This window comes from Caretta caretta, chromosome 14 (genome assembly GCF_965140235.1).
Source record: "Caretta caretta isolate rCarCar2 chromosome 14, rCarCar1.hap1, whole genome shotgun sequence".
Taxonomy (NCBI): Eukaryota; Metazoa; Chordata; order Testudines; family Cheloniidae; genus Caretta; species Caretta caretta.
In genome coordinates, this window is record NC_134219.1 from 29,565,156 (window position 1) to 29,587,746 (window position 22,591).

At 50.1% G+C, this 22,591-nt stretch overlaps 1 protein-coding gene and 1 pseudogene across 4 annotated transcripts in view; one reads left to right on the forward strand and one right to left on the reverse strand.

Annotated features, from left to right (window-relative positions):
* Positions 1-11,290, reverse strand: part of LOC125621756 (uncharacterized) — a 38,125-nt gene extending 26,835 nt beyond the window's left edge. For 3 of the 4 annotated variants that reach the window (XR_012664937.1, XM_075119393.1, XM_048819000.2), the window contains exons 1-4: positions 11,199-11,290; positions 8,718-8,830; positions 2,285-2,359; positions 1,823-2,056 (exon numbers count right to left, since the gene is read on the reverse strand). Coding sequence is in view for 3 of the 4 variants with exons in the window: in XM_075119393.1 (XP_074975494.1) it covers positions 1,823-2,056; positions 2,285-2,359; positions 8,718-8,751 (343 nt within the window). In the remaining variant the exon portion in view is untranslated. The other variant, XM_075119392.1, reaches the window with a different exon arrangement.
* A 10,294-nt stretch (positions 11,291-21,584) lies between these two features.
* Positions 21,585-22,591, forward strand: part of LOC125621503 (uncharacterized) — a 49,728-nt pseudogene continuing 48,721 nt past the window's right edge.

Genomic DNA, 22,591 nt, shown 5'->3' on the forward strand with positions numbered 1-22,591 from the left:
ATCAAGATAACTGGTCCATACTCCTGCCTTATGCAGAGTGTTCTTACAACAATGCTGACAATGCCTCCACGGGTTGGAACCCCTTCTTCGCTAATTACAGATTCCATCCCGGCATTACCAGCAGCCTCCCCGACCCCAGCCACCACCAAGTGGATCCAACAGATCCATCTCATTTAGGAAGAACTCAAGAACCACCTAGAAGTGGCGAAGGCGGCCTACAAGAGGTATGCAGACCATCAGTGACAAGAAGCTCCAGTATTTACAGTAGGCCAGAAGGTATGGCTTGCCACCATACACCTCCAGACCAGGCAACCCACTTGCAAATTGGACCACCAGCTCCTTGGACCCTTCCCAACATGCCAGCAGATTAACCCCAGTTATCTTCAAACTCCAGCTTTCCCAGTCTCTCAAAATACACCCAGTTTTCCATGTCTCCCTTCTGAAGCCCTACACTGAGCTTGAACCACACCGCTGCCTTCACCAGTTGATATCCAGAGTCATGAGGAATGTGAAGTGAATGCCGTCCTCAATTCCCGATGGACACCTGTATTATCTGGAATGGCTATCGCCCTGCAGAATGCATTTGGGAGCCTGCCTTCCACGTCTACAGCCCCCATGTGGTAGAAGAAATCCACAATGCTCACCCAGACAAGCCTGGGCCGGCACCACCCCAAAGGGCTGGAATCTGGGCCCAGGGGGTTCTGGGCCACTGACACCTCTGTCACCACAGGAGACTTAGGCAGGTTTCCCATGGGAGGACCGTGTGAGGCTGCGTTCGGCAGGACAGGAGTGGGGGCCCCTCACAACTCCCTCACTGGCTGATAACCAGTGATAACTTAGAGCAGGAAGCCATGAGCGGGAGCTATCTGAGCAACAACACAGACTGCCTGTCTGTCTCTGCTTCAGACCATGCCTGCGACAGACCCTAGACTCTGGTTTCTGACCCTGGCTTGTCCTTGACTTCGCTACTCAATGGCTGTCTGTAACCAGGTGCCTGACCCCAAACTCCTGGTAACCTGACCAGGCCTGCCTCCTGACACCTGATTCTCGGTTCGCAATCTATCCCGTCTCAGACTCTGACCGCCTGACTCTTGCTCTGACCACTAGGTCTGACTGCCCTCTTTCAAGTCATGACAAGTCCCTTCTGGCCTTGCACGCTATGAATTTAAAGCTATTCCAGAATAACTCCATTTACACACAAGCCCAGAGTGTGTCTGCATAATGGTTCACATTGGTTTAATTAAACCCATTTAAAAACCAATTTAGTGCAACTTTGCTGTTTAGACATGGCTTAATTTTTGCCACGTGGGCTAATTTTAGAGCACTGGATCTCAGAAATCCCTTGATCAATTGCCTTCAAATTTTCCCCACTCACCCAACAATTTTCAAGCTCATCTAACTTTATTTGTATGGAGATTTTACAGAGAGACACAAAACTCTGGCCAGATCCTCAGCGGGTATAAATCAGAGTAGGCCCATTTCAGTCAAGAGAGGTATGCCAGCTGGGGATCTGTCCTTAAAACAGGGACTTAGCTACAGGTTAAATATTTAATAACCACACACACCTCAATGCTGGAGGAACAGGGTCATGAACCCAGATCATTCTGCTCCACAAACACAGGCCTTGCCCATGTGAGCTAAAGGAGAACTCCCACAAGCTGTAGCAGTAGTAGGTCTCTTATTTTCTCTGTCGGCCCAGTCACTAGAATATAACACCACTCAGGTACAAATGCACATACACAGCACCTTGCTGCTCTCCACGCCCCAGGCACCTCCTCCCTCCTCTCCATTAATGCCCCCTGCCCTCCCATCTACCACTGACCGTCCTTGGCACTCCTTGTGGCTTTCTTGCGGGCCTTGCGTTTGCCCTCCTGGCTCTGCTCCCTCACCAGCTCCCGCAGCATCTTCTCCACCTGGCTCCGGCCGGCCGTCTGTAAGATGAGACCCAGCTGCCGACGCAAGTCAGGGGTCATCCCTCCTTCGCTGGGGCCAGCTGCGGCTGAGTTCTGCACCTGGGCTGGCTCCAGCTGGCCCTGCTCTGACTCCATGTCTATACCTGAAAGGGAGCCGGGCTGTCAGCATGCTGCTCTGAGGTGAGGGAAAGTGAAGGTAGCCTAGAGGGGTCTGTGTATAAATTAGGAGTAATGCACTTGGATTGCTGAGGCTGATTCCCTGTGTGAATGAGGAGTGTTCTCCATGGACCACCCCTTGATTTACCCTGAGGAGCACTTCTGTAGCGTGAAGAATGCACAGGTGTGTTTCAACCCCACCCAGAACAACTTACCTGACACCAATCCTCTCCTCCTGTGGGACTCGGCGAAAGCGGTTATCCGGGGCCAGCTGATCGCAATCTCCTCCGCTAAGGGAAACACGGATTGGACTGGCATTAGAGGGACAGCACAGACATCAGAAGTGCTTAGATACAAGGGTGAAAACCCAAACCCAGATCAATAAATGACACAGGTAAAGGAGACAGAGACAGGTGATCAGATGAGATTTTCATGATTTTAAGGCCAGATCACACCTTTATGACCATCTAGTCTGACCTCCTATATCACACCGGACAGAGAACCTCTCCCAGCCCATATCCTGTGGTTGAGCTAGAACAACTTTAGAAAGAGATCTAAGGCACTTACACAGCCCCCATTATCAGAACATCTGAGCATCCCATAGCCTTCGCTGCTCTCATCCTCACAGCACCCCTGAGAGGTAACACAGTGCTATTATCCCCACGTTACAAATGGGGAACTAAGGCACAGAGAGACTAAGTCCCTGGGAAAAAAATCTGTAGGAGAGCAGAGAACTGAACATGGGTCTTCAGAGTCCCAGGCTAACACCCTGACTGCTGGACTATCAACAGACAGCCACAGTTCATTCACCGAGCCCAAGAAGTAAAGACTTCACCACAGGCCTATGTCAGTGTTCCAATGGTTAATTCCCTTCTCTGTTGAAAGCATGCCCCTTACTTTCCATTCGGACTTATCTAGCCTCAGTTTCCAGCTGCTGGATCTCCGCCTGCCTTTGTCTGCTAGATCAAGGAGCCCATCTGCTATCAGAAATCTCCTTTTCAGATCGGTACTGGTAAACCATGATCAAGTGACCCTCTTTACTTTGGTTATCAGCTACACAGAGGGAGCTCTAGACAGCTAAGTAGGGAGCTCAGCATGGCAGGATCTCAGCTTGATCCTGTGCTCTTTGAATTCGATGGAAAAATCTCCACTGATGCAGGAACAGACCTCTAGAAAATACGAGTCTGAAGAACTTAGCCCAGCTACGTGGATTCCAACATGGCTTCCTACCAGCCATGCTAATGGAGGAAGCTGACGTAGCGCCCTTTTTCCAGAAGCAGGAAAATCAAGAGGCTCCCTTTTGGCCCAGGAATCTGTGAATCTAGGATGAATGGGCTGGTTACAGGCTGATCGCATCCCTTAGCCTTGGTTTTATCATGTAGGCCAGGACAGATGCTCCTAGTGACTAATAAGCAGTGTGGCTGCCTCATGGATAGTCCACTGGACTGGGACTCAGAAGACCTGGGTTCTATGCACAACTCCAGCCGACTGGGTGACCTTGAGCAAGTCACTGCCTTCTTCCATGCCTCAGTTTCCCCAGTTGTAAAATGGGGATAAAAATAGTGACCTCCTTTGGCAAGTGCTTTGAGAACTCCCGTTGAAAAGCGTGCAGTATTGAGAGACACTGATACTCCCTGCTCTCTCTGGTCACTTGGTGGCTCTTGCACAACATCCTCTGCAATGCTGAACAGTCATTGGATCAGGTGGAGTAGCCATGCCCAGAGCTATGCAGCACAGGCACCTTGGACGCAGCAATCCCCTTTTTCTTATTCAATTTGGCTCCTGAGCAGTTAACCCAAATGGTCCATTCCGCCTCCCGCCACCAAGGCTGTCAAAATAGCCAACAACCCCCACGCAGTGTGTGATGTCAGTGGCCCATCCCAGACTTGAGAGCTATCGGGGCAGCTGAAGAAACCGGCTCTATCTTTTAGGACCCAGGTCAGCAAGGCACTTAAGTAGGTGCCAAACTTTAAGCGCATGAGTAGGACTCCAATGGGAATACTCATGTTCTGAGAACCATGCACGTGCTTAAACACCTGGCTTTACTTAGGTGCTTGAACAAGGATTTAGGGGCTGAATTTTAACCCGGTGATTTTAAAGAGGTGGCGGGTGTTATCTCCTATCTTCAGATACTAAAATGTAATGGGAGGCTAACATCATTCCCAAAATACACAGCCTCAGATCTGGACCCACGGCTCAGTATGTTAAACGGTTTGCTAGGACATATGGCCACCTCTGAGACAGGCTTCATTCCCTTTCTGCCTTTACTTATCCCTCCTTCTGTAGGGTACAGAATTTGGGTGATATCCCTTTAAATTGCTTGTGAGCACTCACAAACACGAAACTGGATTAATCACACACATGTGGCTATTTCATGGTGTTGCTAAAGGGCAGAGTTAAGGTAGTTTGAGTGACTTAGCTGTGCATTTCTGTACCTCAATGTGTGTGCTGGATTTCTTTTTAAGTTTAACCTTAACTGAACCTCCTGGAATTATAATGCTTGGTTTTTCAGATAACATCCTTGTAATGTATCTTATCCTCAATTACTGGTATGTACTATTATCAACCGTAACTTCATCTGGATGTAGTTTTTAATCACACCTTGCCACAGAATTGTGGTTCAGAATCTCAGTGTTCATTTAGATAAAAATAAGTGTTGAAATAAGTTCCTTATGGTTGCAGAGAGCCCGAAGCAAATGAGCTCTCAGCTACTTCACTTATTTGGATCAGGGCCAGGTGGACTCCTTCCTTCCGTGGCTGTGAATATGGTACTTTCTCCAAGACAGCACAGAGTTCAGCATCTGGCTGCAGCTGGATACTGTTTTTTGTTTCCTTCCCCTGCCGGGACCTGTCTGCAGCTGCCTCTTGCTCTCTAGTTTTCACCGCAAAGGACAGTGAATTGGGTTACAGCACAGGGGACTAGGAACCAGAGCTGGAGTCCTTCTTGCAGCCATGAAGAGGAGGAGGAGTGAAAATTGCAGGCTGGTAAGTGAGGCAGCTGGGAGAGATATGCTTCTGAAGCTGTTGGCTTCTTCCCTGGCACAGGTGGGGAAGAAGGGGTCTTTTAATTGCATTATCTAGATAACATCATGGGAGCGGAGCTGGGCTGCTTGGAGAGCACAGCAAAGAAATCCATCCTTGGAAATTACTGTCAAAAATAACCACTGGTCTCATTGACTTTAGTCTCCCCTCAGTTGCTGGGTTGAGTGTACGGGTGCCGGAGGATGCTGGCAGCCTGTGATATACAGGAGCTCAAACTATGATCTGATGGTCCCATTTGGCCTTAAACTCTGTGACTCTAAAGGGATATCACCCAATTCCTAGCCACTTCCCCTTCTGACTGAATAGCCCCATGATTTTTTGTTACGGTTGAAGGAAAGTGAATGATTTTATAAGGCAGACAAGGAGAGGCAGGCTAGCCTTATGTTTAAAGGCGTTTGCCTGCAATTCAGGAGAGCAGGGTTTCATTCCCAGCTCTGCCTCTGACCTCTTCTATAAACTGCCTTACCGCTTGGTGCCTCAATTTCCCCACTTGATCATCTTTCTTGTCTATTTAGCTCTTCAGGGAGGGGCTACCTCTTACTGTGTGTCTGTGCAGCGCCCAGCGTGACGGGGCCCTGATTATTTCAAATCCTACCTAAGGCTTTTTATACCCACATCATTATTTTTTATACTACAGAGGCTCATAAACACCTCTGCTGGCTCACACCTGCATAAAACTACAGCTGCCAAACATGGCGAGGTTAAAATCTGCAGCTTGAGAAAGGGCTGTTGATATCCAGGGTAAGGTCACGGAAAGCCACAGTCTTCCTGGAGGCCCCTAGCTCTCAGCCCCTGTTGAGAACTAAGGTTTAATGAAAAGCAGCTGAGCCTGGAATCTGGCTAGAAGGCTGAGCTGCCCTTTTGTCTTGATCTACATTTCGGCCTCTTCAGAAGTGTCATGCTGCTCCTATGCAGGTTGGAGAGCTCCAGGCTGCTCTCCGGGGCTACACAGATGGAACTTCAAGAAGCCAGATCCCCAGCTGGTGTGACTTAAAACAGCTCCACTGAAGTCAAAGGCCTGATGCTGATTTATACCTGAGGAGTATCCGGCTTCAGTGGCTTACTCCTAATTTACCCCAGGGTGAGCAAGAGGGGAATGAAGCCCAGTGGGAATTTTCTGTAATATTTTTATGAAGCCTCAGTATGCTTCAGTGTCCCTCTGTACATTGCATCTCTCCCCAATGGGTCCCAAAGGGTTAATGCTGCTCCTGGAGCACCGCAGAGGCATGTGCGTGTCACCACCTGGTCTGGGGGGGAAATGGTCATTAAAGAACAGGCTGAAACTGACCCAAATCAGAGGATCCAGCAAGACCAAGAGATGCCCCAACCACTGAACAATGAACAGCAGGAAAACCCAGCCCAACGGAGCTGGAGAACATGGTGTCAGGTGACTGAAAGCAGGAGGCTTTTTGGGGGGACTCAGGAGCCTGGACTGGGGGACAGGAGAAGGATGGGTCCACCACAGCTTGGCTGGCCCATCATGGACACAGCTCTTTGTGCTGCCCTAAGGACTTCCACATTCTGTAGCCAGGGGACTAATAAATGGTACCTTGCTTTGCAAAGGCTGCCTGTGTCACTACCAATATTCACTAAGCATTGCATCCTGAAGGGGCACTGCACAGGCCTCCTCCAGGAGTTTGTCTGGGCTGGATTCACTGCAGGGAGCCCTGGAGAGAGAAAGGGAGCACTGGTGCCAGTGCCCCAGGCTGGGAGTCTTGGAGGACCCAGTGGAGCCGTGCAGGACCTTGGGGCCCAGCTCACTAATGGGGTCATTCCCAGGGGACTGGTGAGAGGCTGGGGCATAGACCAGACCGTGTGCTGCTGTGACATGATAGTGGGGCACATGATGGTGGGAGGGATAGCTCAGTGGTTTGAGCATTGGCCTGCTCAACCCAGGGTTGTGAGTTCAATCCTTGAGGGGGCCATTTAGGGGTCTGGGTCCTGCTTTGAGCAGGGGGTTGGACTAGATGACCTCCTGAGGTCCCTTCCAACCCTGATATTCTATGATTCTATGGTGGTCATTGACATGGGGGGGAAGTGATAGCGGGCTTCAAATACTTGAAAGGTTGCCCTAAAAAGATGGAGGAAAAGATGTTCTCTCTTGCCACAGAGGACAGGACAAGAGGCAATGGGTTCAAACTGCAGCATAGCAGATTTACATTAAATCTCCTGACAAACTTCCTCACTGTAAGAACAGGAGGACAATGGAACAGATGCCTGGGGAGGTCGTGGAAGCTCCTTCACTGGAGGTTCAAAAGGAGGCTGGATAGCCCTCTGTCTTGAATGGTTTAGATGCAACAAATCCTACATCTTGGCAAGGGGTTAGACAGGATGCCCCTTGTGGTCCCTTGTAACCCTATAGCTCTATGATTCTATGACACCAAGTGACTCCAATGCAGGTACCCCAGGGTGTGGGAGAGGCTCACGAGATGATCAGACATTCTTTTCTGCCGTCATCTGCACAGAACGCACCGTTCTTTGGTTGTCACCGTACAGACTGGCTGCACTGTGTTTGGCGAAGGGCCTGAATCTGTTGACACTCTTCACACTGGCTGCCTGTTTGCAGCTACGGACGTTCGTCTGCTTTAGTACATGCAATGACATGCTTTTTCCAACTTGGGAGCCTAACACCAGGCTCCTAAATCCCTATTTCGGGTCCTAAATGGGCAGCCTGATTGTCACTCACTTCTCTTTCTCTTGCACTTGCACTTGCACTTCAGTCGCAGGAGCTGAGCCCATCCCCAAATCCAGCGAGGTGCATTTAGAGTCCACCTGGATTTAGAAGCCTCGCTTTATGTCTCCGGGTTTCAACATTAAGGCTAAAGTGCTAGTTCTTTGCTGCTCTTACTCCGTGTGGGCCAGCTCCCCAGCTGGGGTCAATGGGCCGGAACTCCACTCGAGTCAATGGGTCCAGATCCCCAACTGGTGTAAATCAGTAATGCCCCATTGACTTGAATGGATTATGCTGATTTACACAAGCCGTGTGTATTGGGCATCTGCGGTACTGTGTCCCCTATAGGAGAATAAGGGATTTACACCCCAGAGACAAGACAATAGCTAAGGCAGAGAACAAATAATAAGCCACTAGCCTATTGATTGTTAGTGTGTTCTAGTACATCGTTGATTCCCCAGGGCCACATCGTGCAGAGTACTGCCTAGACAGAGACACACAGTGAGACACAGTCCCTGCCCTGAAGAGTGGATCCTCTAATTAGGGGAGACGAAGGATGGGAGAGGAAACAGAATCACGGAGAAGGAATGGGATGTGCCCAGGGTCCCACACACAGCAGGGCCCAGAAAAGAACCCAGGTGTCCTGAATTCCAGCCTGTCTCCTCTGGGCCCAGGTCCTCTCTGAAGAGGCAGCTTGTTCTGGGAAGATGTGTATAAAAACGAACCTGGAAATGCAGCTCTGCTGCCCCATTGAAGGCCCTGGGCACGTAGAGCTCAGCATCACTGCTGTGGAAGGACATGCAGAGCGTACCACCTCCCCTACACAGGTTCTGGAGATGACTGGGCTGACCGAGGGACCAGGGAAGGGCCCTGAGCAGAAGCCGAGCCGGGCGCTTCCCATGCCTCCTGGAAAGCAGCATGAGCGGGATCCTTACCCAACGAGATCACGTTCTCATAGTTCTCCTGCATGGCGTCCCTGCAGGGGGCTCTGCGGTGAGATGTGCTCCTTGGTGAAATACACAGCCGCCTCCACAAAGCTCACCAGCTCCTGAAACAGTCAGAGACACCCTGAGTCAGAACCTGCTGCCCCAGCCACGACCCCGCTCCTCCAGGTCTGTCACAGCTCCCCGCTGCTAGCGACGATCCTCACTGCACAGTGATGTGGCAGCACGACCACATCCATTCCTCTGCTAAGCCACTGCCTCATCCGTGTCCCCTGGTCTGCTCCTTTGCGTTGTGTTTCCCCAACCCGGGGGTGAACCGGCCCCAGCCACTACACTGGGATGCAGCGAAAGAGAAAGGCATACACAGACTGACAGCGAAGAAGTGGGAACGTTTTGCAAGATTTTCATGGCTCAGTTTCCCTCAGTACTTTGCATTGCTTCCCAGTGGTGGGCAAGGGATGACATTTGCTCTCAGAGTAGGACTAAGACTTGGGTGTTCATATGAGTCATTGTGGACTGCATGGGTCATTAAAAGGCCGACCCATTGCAATGGAAAACAAGAGAAAACAATGGAAAACCTCAGTGGGCTGCACATCGATACCTTGGAACAAGCCACCCAGAGAAAGGAACTGGACTGAGCCTCGCAGCAGGACTGGAAGGTGACCAGCAGGGCATGGAGCGGGGTGTTGTGGGAGAAGCTATTTTTGCTTCTCCATGCTAACTTCAGGACTTCCAGGGCTGTGTTCAGGGGACTAACCAACCCTGCTCCGGTTTGAAAATACTGCTTGGGTGTCACTGCAAATCCTGGCTGAGGTGCATTGGGCTCTGCAGAGTGGACAGAGACAAAGCCCTGGCTGGGATGATTTAGCTGGGGATTGGTCCTGCTTTGAATCATAGAATCATAAAATATCAGGGCTGGAAGGGACCTCAGGAGGTCATCTAGTCCAACCCCCTGCTCAAAGCAGGACCAATCCCCAATTTTTGCCCCAGATCCCCTAAATGGCCCCCTCAAGGACTGAACTCACAACCCTGGGTTTAGCAGGCCAATGCTCAAACCACTGAGCTATCCCTCCTCCCAAAGCAGGGGGTTGGACTAGATGCCCTCCTGAGGTCCCTTCCAACTCTTATATTCTATGATTCTATGACAGGTCTCTGCCCAGGAGCCTGGCTCAGCTGGACTCGGGCATGCAGCAGGGAGGCTGGAGCCCAGAGGCTCAGCCTGGGAGGAAGTGAGGCCCTGAAGAATGAGTGGATCCCGAGGGGTCTGCCCACTGAAGGGGATCCTACAAGGGACTGTTAAAAAGCTCAGGCGTAGCACCGGTCCCATGGATCTGTGACACTGAGTACAGCAGCTAAGGCACTGGGGCGTATGGCAGGGCGGAGGGGTGGCGCTCAGGATGCAGCAAAGGGAAGCTGTGGAGGCAGCCAGCTGCAATTGTAGGTGAAAGAGGAGGCTCATAAGAGGCAAAGGCTGCCCTACAGAGCTGCCCCCGGCGAGGCAGACAGCTGGCTCCCAATAGCAGCTACAAATGTGAATTCCCCCACTGGCTGCAGTTCAGCTCTGTTCAGTTAAGCTGGATGCAAATTCAGATCTGGCACACCTCCAGGAATCATGGGGAAGAAGGGGGATGGAGCAGGTTCCAGGAAGGACTTTGGTCCATTTCGCAGCCCTGTTCCCCCAGGTCCTTTCCCCACAGACAGACGCTAGACTCTGTAATGCTGGGAAAACCCCCGGTTACTTTATTCCTGGGAAGACCCGGCCCCTCCCACCAGGACCAAACCCACCTAGACATTGGTACCCCCCCCCCCCCCCCAGCACAGAGTCTCTGAACCAAACCCCAGAAAGAAGCAGAATCAAAGGAGCCGCTCTGGGGGATCCCACTGACAGGGTCCCCAGGGCAGCGCATCCCCCCAGCAGGGTGGGGACCAGGCAGAGGCAGGAACTGGCTTTTCCTCTCCCTGCGCCTCCCCTTGTCCCAGGAAAGTCAATCTGCCCGGGGTGCTGCAGGGAATGGGGCTGGGCGGGGCTGGGCAGGGCTGGGAGCCGGGAACCTCCTTCCCCGCTGATTGCTCCTGCTGCCCCTGCCAGTCTCTGCCCATCTCCCTCCTGCCCCCTCCCCTCCCCTCGGGCTGGGAGACTCGGTCCCTGGCCCGGTCCTGAGGCGGTCGCTCTCCCGGCGCTGGCTCGGCTCCTGCAGGCGCTCAGGGGGGCAGAGCCTGGGGGGGTCGGGGGGCCAGCAGCTCCGGGACTCGCAGACCCCCGCCGGGAGCAGAGCTGGGGCGAGGAGGGGCCGTTGATGCAGAGTCACTTTCCTGCCCGGCCCCAGCCCTTTCCCCGGGTCTCTCCCCTCACCTGCAGGCTCCGGCTCAGGGGTGGTGTCGGCAGAGCCAGGGGCTGGTTCCAGCCCCCGCGGAAAGCCCCCCCCGCTGGGCACAGAGGGGCGCTAGGGAAGGGGCTCTCCCCGCACAGACCTTGCTGGGGAGCAGCAGCGGCTCAGCCCGGGCTCCCGGCTCACTATGGATGCAGCAGCCACCGTGCGCCCTGGGAAGTGCAACCCCGGATACAATGAGCAGAAAGAGAGGCAGAGAACAGCTTCCCCTCCCTGCGCCACATCCAGAGCCCTCTAGTGGCAACAGCTGATGAAATCCAGCCCCCCTCCTGCCTTTCCCGAGGAAGAAATTGGGCACAAGAAGAAAGACGCTTTTAAAAAGTGTAGCAGCGGGGGGTTGTGGGGGGAGCTAGGCAGAACTCTTACAAGGTGGCAGTGAGAGTCGCTGTGGGGCTAATGCTGCTCCTCTTACTATACCAAAGCCCCTGGTTCAGTGTTAGACGAAAGCCTTTCCTAGCACTCTCTGCCCTGGTCGCAGGACAGGACAAGAATCTGTGACATCCTAATACAGCTAGTCTGACCCAGTAGCAAGTGTGAAAAATCAGGACCCTTTTTTTTTTTTTTTTTGCAGGAGTCGGGGTGGATATAGTTGCATATGTAAGACAAAGCCCCTAATATCGAGTAGATCCCGGTAATTACAGCCCTGCACGGATACACAATCTGTATCCATATCCGATCTGCAAACACCGTCCAGGATATAAAGCGGATAGCCCCAGAATTGCAGGGCTCTACTGATACTATCAGGATTATCAGCCTGTGGCTAAAGGAGAGTTTGACTATGCCTGGAGGTTCCATGGCATGACACAATCTTTCATTCAAGATGAATCTTTAATTCCTGGAGATGCCAGGACAATCCTGGAGGCTGGCAACGCCTAAAACCTCTGCAGATGGTGTCAGCGAGACTGTTACTGGAGACTGAGCCCAGCTCTGGTGTCCTCACTTCAAAGAGGATGTTGGAAAATTGGGCAGGGCTCAGAAAAGAGTTACCAGAATGACTGGAAGCCTGGAAAACCCACCTTACTGCCAGAGACTTGAGCAGTTCTATCTATTTAGCTCAGTGGTTTTCAACCTTTTTTCTTTGCAGACCCCTACAAAATTTCAAATGGAGATGTGGACCCCTTTGGAAATTTTAGACACAGTCTGTGGGTCCCCAGGAGTCCCCAGACCACAGGTTGAAAACCACTGATTTAGCTTATTGAAGAGAAGGTTAAGAGGTGACTCGATCACAGGCTGTAGGTGCCTGTGTGGGGAAAAGATTTCTGGTACCAGTGGGGAGAGGGGTCAGGGCACGGTCCAGTGATTGGGAGCTGAAGCTAGAGAAATTCGGACTAAGGTACAAATTTTTCACAGTGAGGAGAATTCCCTGTATAACATTGCTAACATTTGGACTTTTCTAAACACCTCTGGAGCCTTGGAGCTGCTGGATGGTTGTGCCCATACTCGGGGGCATTGTTGGGAAGGGCTCTATCTGAATGCGTTAATGATCCTGGCCACAGCCAAGGTACACTGCCCAGGCTTTCCACATGGCCTGTTCTCTTGCCATCTAGCAATCTTCATGCCATGCTGCCAATCCCAGTTCTTTTCCCTGGGCTTTTGGGGAGGGAAGGTTGTACTGGTGGCATGGCTCTTCTGGGAGCACTGGCAGGGCATGTGGAGCACTGATCTCCCTGTGTCTGGTTTGGGGACGCTGCTGTCGTTGTCAGCTGATATTTTAATAATAGTTAATAATAATTAATAATACCCACCTCTTCAATAGCACTTTGCATTAGCAGATCTCAAAGCCCTTTACCAAGGAGGTCAGGATCATTAACTCCATTTTACAGATGGGGAAACTGAGGCACGGGGCAGGGATGTGAGCCAGGAATAGAATCCAGGTCTCCGAGGTCCTGCCCTCAATTCATTAGGCCACACTGCCTCCCCTTTGCCTTACTTAATGTAAATCAAAGGCATTGGCCAGGTAGATGCCTTTTTATGCTTCACCTAAATCTAAATAAAGAAAGGGAAGTAAAAGCAAATATATCAACGGGCCAGACTGGGGTATCATTTCTGATTTTGGTGGGGGGAGGGGCAACTTTAACTGTCATTCCAGGGGCTACTTAGGCACTTGAAAACTCTAGTATTTGGCAGATAACTTAGCAATTAGCTGACAGGAGCACTATATCTAATTCCTATATAAACAAAAGAAAATTAAATAAGTATTAGACCCACTCAGCTCCTACACTAACATGTTCTGACATCTTGTGTCAAGTCACTTAAGGGACACTGGTTAGGTTTAGAATTTTAATGTATATTCTTACTTTGTTACTAACTCTATGAAGAGAGAGACTTCGTCAGGACTCCTGGTTTCTATCTCAGCTCTTGGAGGGGAGTGGGGTTTAGTGGGTTACAGCAGGAGGACAGATACATCTGGGTTATATATAAGAACATCACAATGGCCATACTGGCTAAGGCCAATGGTCCATCTAGACCAGTATCATGTCTTCCAACAGTGGCTAATGCCAGGTGCTTCAGAGGGAATGAATAGAACAGGTAATCATCAGGTGATCTATCCTTTGTCTCCCACTCCCAGCTTCTGGCAAACAGAGGCTGCTAGGGATACACAGAACATGGTGTTGCATCCCTGCCCATTCTGGCTAATAGCCATAGATAGACCTATCCTCCATGAACTTATCTAGTTCTTTTTTTAACCCTGTTATAGTTTTGGCCTTCACAACATCCCCTGCCAAAGAGTTCTACAAGTTAACTGTGAAGAAATACTTTCTTTTGTTTGTTTTAAATCTGCTGCCTATCAATTTCATTGGGTGACCCATCGTTCTTGTGTTATGGGAAGGAGTAAATAACATTTCCTTATTCAATTTTTCCACACAATTTGTGATTTTGTAGACCTCTATCATATCCCCCTTTAGTCATCTCTTTTCCAAGTTGAAAAGGCCCAATTTTTTTAATCTCTCCTCATACAGAAGCTGTTCCATACCCCTCATCATTTCTGTTGCCCTTCTCTGTACCTTTTCCAATTCCATTATATCTTTTTTGTGATGGGATGACCACATCTGCATGCAGTATTCAAAATGTGAGTGTACCGTGGATTTATATAGAGGCAATATGATATTTTCTGTCGTACTAACTATCCCTTTCTTAATGATTCTCAACATTTTGTTTGCTTTTTTGACGGCTGCTGCACATTGAGAGGATGTTTTCAGGGAACTACCCATGATGACTCCAAGATCTCTTTCTTGGTGGGTAACAGCTAATTTAGACCCCATCATTTTGTATGTATAGTTGGGATTATATTTTACCATGTGCATTAATTTGCATTTATCAACATTGAATTTCATCTGCCATTTTGTTGCCCAGACACCCACTTTTGTGAGATCCATTTGTAACTCTTTGCAGTCAGCTTTAGACTTAACTGTCTTGAGTAATTTTAGCGTAAGCTTTTGTGGGTAAAAAACCCCACTTCAGATGCATGGAGTGAAAATTACACATACAGGCATAAATATACTGACACATGAAGAGAAAGGAGTTACCTTACAAGTGGAGAACCAGTGTTGACAAGGCCAATTCACTCAGGGTGGATGTGATCCACTCCCAATAATTGAGGAGGAGGTGTCAATACCAAGAGAGGGAAAATTGCTTTTGTAGTGAGCCAGCCACTCCCAGTCCCTATTCAAGCCCAAATTAATGGTGTTAAGTTTTTGCAAATGAATTGTAGCTCTGCAAAAACAATGAGGAGTCCGGTGGCACCTTAAAGATTAACAGATTTATTTGGACATAAGCTTCTGTGGGTAAAAAAACCCACTTCTTCAGATGCAACTGTTTTCATTGTTTTTGTGGATACAGACTAACATGGCTACCCCTCTGATACTGTAGCTCTGCAGTTTCTCTTTGAAGTCTGTTTTTGAAGTTTTTTTGTTGAAGGATGGCTACTTTTAAACCTGTTATTGAATGTCCAGGGAGATTGAAGTGTTCTGTTACTGGCTTTTGTATGTTATGTTGTGTGGCGGTTCAGTGATGAGACAGAACACAGCTTTATGCAAGCAAGCAGGCTGGTCAGCTGAGATGGGCTGTTCTGCCCCCCCGCCTTCCACCTTCTCCTTTTATTATATTTCTCCCCCCTAAGCATTACACACTGCTACCGCAAAAAGATACACAAAGGAATGTATGACGTTGATTAATATACTTATTTGCCATCCTTTATCTACTACAATCCTGGTTCTCAGGCCTTGAGCCCAGGCTAAGAAAGCCTCCCACAGTTGCTGTCCCAACAATCAAGTTTTCATGGTTCATATCTAGCCCTTGTCCTTGGATAGAGCAATGTGTGCATTGCTTCTACAGAACAGTCAGGGTGTGCCCTGCCTGCTTCCAGGTGGAATAGCTAAACATGAACCCTTCATCCCCCCGTTTTTTATTTAATGATATTTGGCCATCTCATGGTAGCCGTCAATTTGTTTTGTCATGCTATTTAACTCCCAGACAGACAAGGACATAACCTGGGGAGCTTTCCAGGGCAAAATTTTACAAAGTCTTAACAAGGAAGGAATACATTGTACACAGCAGCAGCAAAAAATAAGCCCAATGATTACAAACACAGAATAACCAAAAAGCTGTCGCAGCCATTCTAGAGAGGACAGCCAACCTGTAAGCCAATTCCAAAAACCCTCAAACCCCAGATCTTGGCGTATGTGTGTTGTAAGACTGGCCAATTCAGCCAGTCTAGGTTCTATGGAGCGACTATTATCAGTTAAATTAAAGCAACACATGTGCTGAAACATGGAACAGCCTAGATGGTGTTTCAGGAGCAGAAAATCAATGGCTGCTCTGTTATCCAATATTGCATCCCTTAATTCGTGTTGTTCTGTGTTAAGTAAGGCAATAGCCTGGGATGTTGTATTAATTGCCTTTGCTGCAAAGCATGCCAGGTTATTTAAAGTTCTGGCTGAATACATAGCAAGCGCGGGGACCCCAACAATAGAGGCCGCTAAAGCAGTGCACTCAGCACGACGAGAAAGCTCAACATCTGCAATAAAATCATCTGAAAGGGGTACACTTCTTTTACTACGGTTTTGACCAGCAAAAGGCAATATAAGTGTCATTCTACTAAGACAGCAAAGGGTGCCATCACTTAAATTTGCAGGAATATAATTAAAGGTGCGTGAACCGCAAGTAAAAAACCATCCTGATGGTAGGATGATATGGCCATAATTATATGAAACATTAACAGCATGGGAACAATTTAAAAGGGGTTGAGAAATTTTTCGACAGCCCAAGGGCACCTTTGTACTAGTGCAGTTAACTACACGCGCACAGGTGACATTGTGAGCCCCGGCCGGGTACGGTGTGTGGAGGGATATAGCCGTGCGAGGCAGAGTATAGTTGGCCGGGCCCCAATTAGCCATGCTAGAGTACTGGGAGGAAAGATTCGCATAAGCAGAGAACAGTGTCTTATTCTCCATCTCCTCAGGGTGATGACATACTGGAATAAGGCATGTACCTAACAAATCTCCGGCTGCTACAGAATTAGATAGACAAAAGTGGGTAACATTTGCTATTGAAGCCAATCTTTCCCATATGTTATATGTCATTCGGGCTCGTAACGGGGGAAGCGCTTCCAAGCCAACCCCTACAGGAAATAGCAGGCACAAAAGGCACACAATCATCACAGAATTAGCAGTGATTTGGGCGAGAATCGCCACAAACAAAGTCTCAGGAGTCTCTGGCTGTTGATCTGCTGCCAGCCTTCGTTGGGCCGCGGTGACCAATGCTTTTACTGCTCCCCATGTCACGGGCCGGTTTGGGACACTACGCCTCCTCCGTTTCCGTCCCATCGTTGTCGACTCGGGGGGCAACGCGGTCTCCTCCAAGGTCAGCTGAAACTCTGGTATGGGATTCGACAGCCCCTGGTGCCATGCCATGCTGTTTCAGTGCCGGTCGCACACACCGGGCCGGAACCCACAACGGTCCTGCAGGGAGAGACACAGCAGCATATCCCCAACCCCAAGTGATTAGAGGTACTGGGCCCAGCCACTGTGGATCGGGCAGCTGACGGTAAAAGACACGCGGTCTTTCCAGTACCTCAGATTTGTGAAAATGCCGATCCGCAGGGGTCTGCTGATCTGCATTCAGTGTTAAATTATTTAAAGTAAACAAGAGGATATGCATTTGTTGTTGAATGTCTCCTAAGGTTCGGAGACACAGCTCCCCTTGTTTTAATTGTTTATCTAGCAAGGTTCTGAGTGTGCGATTGGCACGTTCAACAATGGCTTGGCCCGTGGAATTATAAGGGATTCCGTGTTTAAGACGGACGTCCCAGCGGGCACAAAAGGTGGAGAGGGCTGCAGAGCAATAGGCTGGGGCATTATCTGTTTTAATTTGGCAGGGGCGACCCATAACAGAAAAGCAGGCCAGCAAATGGTGAATAACTTTGTTAGTGGCTTCCCCACGTTGTGGGGTTGCCCAAAGGAAGCCTGAATAAGTATCAACGGAAACATGTAAAAACGAATAGGGGCGAAATTGTGGCACATGAGTAACATCCATTTGCCACAGCTGATTTGCTGCGGTACCTCAGGGGTTAACGGCATAAGAAAAAGTAGGAGCAGCAGCAGCTCAGTGGGGGCAGGAACGAACAATGGAACGTGCATGATCAGCAGGAATGTGAAACTGCCGGGCCAAAACAGAGGCAGACTGATGAAAAAAGGCATGGCTTTTAATGGGGTCAGAAAAAAGGGAATTTACCTGACCACGCAACGCGCGATCGGCGCGTGCATTGCCCTCAGTGAGTGGCCCAGGCAGAGGGGTATGACTGCGAATATGAGCAACAAAGTAAGGGAAATGACGAGTGGCAAGAAGGTGCTGCAAAGACAAAAACAGGCGAAGGAGGTCTGCATCAACCTGAGGGGTAATGAGGGCAAGGGGTAAATGATCAATTACCTGATAAACATAATGGGTATCCACAATTAAATTAAAGGGACAATCAGCAAAAAGTTGAAAGGCCAAAATAACAGCAGCTAATTCTGAACGATGTGCAGAACGCTGAGGCAGTGTAAAACGAGAATGCCAACGAGGGGGGTCACCCAACTGATAAGTGACTACACCTCGGTGGGGAGAGCCATCAGTAAAAAGAGTGACAGCAGAAACAATGGGTTGAGAGCGGCTAAGACGATGAACAACTAGGGGCACCTTTTGGGTAATGACCAACCGAGGATCTTTTGGAGGATTGTAAGAAATCTCTCCCACATAATCACAAAGAGCAACCTGCCAGGCCAAGGAGGTGTGGCACAAAGAGTCAAATTCAGTACGGGACAAGGGGAGCACAATGGCAACTAAATCAGTGCCAGTGAGTTGCACTGCACGGTGGCGGGCTTTACGAACAAGATCAGATAGGGCATCTAAATACGGATAAATATTTCGAGGAGGGGTGGATGAAAGGTATAGCCATTCTATAATAGAGACGGCTGTGTCTGTACGGGGTACAAACAGAGCCGCAGTTGGCGTATGAGGGGTGGCAAGAAGAACCAATCGCAAGGGACGGACCTCTGGGAGTCTGTCCACAAACTGCTGACTCAATGCTGCATTGATTTGTCGAATGCAGGCAGTATGCTTTTCAGTGATGGCAATAACCGCACCCGGTGCCCGGGCTCCACGCAGGAGCTCAAACAACGGCTGCAGCATTGAAGTGGGGAGACGAAAGTAGGGCCGAATCCAATTTAAATGGCCCAAAATCTGTTGTAATTTAACAAGGGTTAGGGGTTGAGGTAGAATGAATTCCGGACGAACTGGAGCAGCATAGGTTTGTAAAACCTTATACCCGAGGTAGTGGTAGGGATAAGAGCGTTGAATTTTTTCTGGTGCCACTAACAGGCCATTTTGGCCGAGAATCTGAGATAAAGATTCAAGCTGTTGTGCCGTGACCCGGGGACCACTTAGCAAAATGTCATCCATGTAATGGTAGACCTTTAGCGAAGGGTACCGGGCACGGAAAGGGCAAGGGCCCGATCCACAAAAAGCTGACACAAGGTTGGACTATTTTGCATTCCCTGGGGCAAGACCTTCCACTGATACCTTTGAGAGGGTTGCTGATTATTATATTGTGGCACCGTAAATGCAAATTTTTCGCGATCTTGAGGGCAAAGGGGGATGGTGAAAAAACAATCTTTTAAATCTAACACACAAAGTTGATCGGTTTGAGGAATTAAATTTGGATTTGGTAAGCCAAATTGCAAGGGGCCCATAGGTTGGATGCGTTTATTTATTTCCCTTAAGTCATGTAACAGCCGCCAAGCACCCGATTTTTTCTTAATAACAAACACCGGGGTGTTCCAGGGACTAGTGGAGCTCTCCAGTCGCTGTGCTTGCAAATGCTGCTGCACAAGCGAATGAAGCGCTTTTAGCTTTTCTAGAGGGAGGGGCCACTGGTCAATCCATACGGGCTCTAAGGATTGCCATACCAAGGGTAATGCGGAGGGCACGGTGGGTGAGGGAGGGTTTTGGGCCATCAGATGTTAATATCGAGGGTGGTGTCTAACTTTGTAAGTAAATCACGGCCCCAAATATTGAGGTGGACAGGGAGTACAAAAGGGCGGATAGTAGCAAGGGTACGGCCTCCCGGTTTAGAGACTGTGACCCAAGACAAACTGTGGCGCCCGGGTTTACTACCCCCTATCCCCCACAATTCTTTAGAAGGAACCGTAGGCCAACTAACTGGCCACTCCAGATCACGAATCACCGTAACGTCAGCTCCAGTGTCCACCAGCCCTGTAAAAGGAACATCATTTAAGAGAAGTGTTAACTGAGGTTTCGAGGGGCGGACTGACATTGTCAGAGCAACAAGTGGAGAAGACACGCTGTGAGACGGCGAGTGAGACAACGTCGATCCAAAGCCGCCTCCGCCCCGAGTTCGATCCTCGGCAGCTGGCACCTGATAGGGGACTAAAATCAATTGTGCAATTGACCGTCCACGTGGGAGTGACTGTGGAAGATGAGTCCACACCTGAACCTTAATAATGCCAGTGTAATCAGCATCAATGACCCCTGGAATGACAAAAAAGCCCTGTTTCCCAGCATGTGAGCGAGGGAGAACAAGACCTACAAAGCCGGCAAGGAGAGGTCCCGTCACCTGTGTAGGTATGGCACAGACCTCCCCTGGCAGCCGAAAGTCAGTGTCCTCCTGCATGATCAAATCAAGCCCTGCACTTCCAGCAGTCGCCGCCCTCATAGAGTCTACGGATTTTAAGGCAGAGGAGCGGTTGTCTGAGTGGGAAACACCCCCGTTTGGCCCTGGGTTCGGGGGGGACCCGTCGCGCGGTTTCCCGACCCGCTACGACACTGATTAGCCCAGTGATAACCTTTCCCACACTTGGGGCACTTCTTGGAGGGTCGGGCTGGTGCCTTAGATGAGCGGCACTCCCGTTGAAAATGACCCTCCTTACCACAGCGGTAACAACGCTTCCCCTCCTTCCCAGTTTTTCTCAGGGCGGCAGCCAGAACTCCAGCCTTGTGGGCTTGTGTGCCGATGTTCTGGCACGCCCGCAGCATGTCTGAGAGCTCTAAAATACCAGAGGCTTGTGCTGCCTGGAGAGCACGGCGGCAATCCTCGTTTGCATTTTCAACTGCCAATTTTAACAGGAGCTCGTGAGCTGCCTCAGTGTTATCCACCTGTCGGAGGATAGCCTCATGCAATCTGTTGGTAAAATCCAAAAAGGACTCTGAGGCACCCTGACGGATACTGACAAAGCTTTTGGTAGGCTTGCCTGAATCCGGGACCTTCTTGAAAGCATGCTGGGCACAGGTGGAAATAATGGGGAAGACGGCCTGAGGGAGTTGAGACTGCATCTCAATAGTAGCAAACGGGCCCTCCCCTGCCAAATGCTCATAAATGATACCGTGCTCTCTATGTACCTGAGCTTGGCGTTCTGCCATCTGCCGATACTCACTAAGCCAAATAACATACTGACTGGGTGATAACATCATGCACAGCAGCATTTTCCAATCCTCAGGGATTAGGGAGTACCCAGTACCTATCCCTTCAACGAGACCACGCACAAAGGTGCTAGTCAGGCCAAACTCACAAATTGCTTTCTTTACCTCTCTAACCACCGAGTATGGCAAAGTGGTCCAGGTGCCCACGGGGTTGCCCTGGTCATCATTCTGCCAGGTCACCGGGCAAACTGAGACCAGATCAGCCAGCTCCTCCGCTGTAAGATCTGATCGGGCTTTCGCTGCGTGAACCATTTGTTGCACCAGCGAAAGCTTCTGAGCAGATGCAGATGACCCTCCGGGGGGCCCCGGAGCATGGGGCCCCACAGAGGGAGGGTGATCACGCACTGGCTCCGGTGGGGAAGGCAAGGGAGGCGGTGGTAATGAAGACACTGGGGGCAAAGCAGGGAGAGGGGGGGCTGTGGGTACAGGAGAGGGTCTTTCCGAAGCGACACGCTGGGTTGCATCAGTAGAAGGGGGGAGAGCTGCAACGGGGATGGCTACAGGAGCCGACGGGCGTGGCAAGATCACCAGCCTCGTGAAAGAGGGCCTATCCAAGGTGACACGCAGTATCGCGTCGCAACAGAGGTGCCAGGCATGTAAAGCCTGCACGGGCGCCCGAGGCTCTTCGTGCAATGTCTGGCCCAATCGCTCCCAGTCCGCTAGCTTAAGGTTTCCGGATTCAGGATACCATGGGCACTGGGCACTCACCTCCTGTAGCAGGAGAGTAAGTGCTCGAGCCGGGCAGTCATGCTGAGCCTTACGCAGCAAATACTGCAGCTCATTGCGGTGTTGCACTTGCAAAGCAGAGAGGGAGCTTCCCATACTTACCACAATGAAAAATACTCACCGGGATCCACGAAGCGGATGAGTGACGCGTCTGAAACCCTTGCCGGGCGGGGTGAGTGCTGAGGGCCCCACGTTTGGGCGCCAGTTGTGGCGGTTCAATCATGAGACAGAACACAGCTTTATGCAAGCAAGCAGGCTGGTCAGCTGAGATGGGCTGTTCTGCCCCCCCGCCTTCCACCTTCTCCTTTTATTATATTTCTCCCCCCTAAGCATTACACACTGCTACCGCAAAAAGATACACAAAGGAATGTATGACGTTGATTAATATACTTATTTGCCATCCTTTATCTACTACAATCCTGGTTCTCAGGCCTTGAGCCCAGGCTAAGAAAGCCTCCCACAATTGCTGTCCCAACAATCAAGTTTTCATGGTTCATATCTAGCCCTTGTCCTTGGATAGAGCAATGTGTGCATTGCTTCTACAGAACAGTCAGGGTGTGCCCTGCCTGCTTCCAGGTGGAATAGCTAAACATGAACCCTTCAATGTTGTATGTTGACTTTATCCTCACCCACAAACATTTCAGATTTGGGGACAACTTATACCTTCAAGTCAGCAGCACTGCTATGGGTACCTGCATGGCCCCACAGTATGCCAACATTTTTATGGCTGACTTAGAACAACGCTTCCTCAGCTCTCATCCCCTAATGCTCTAC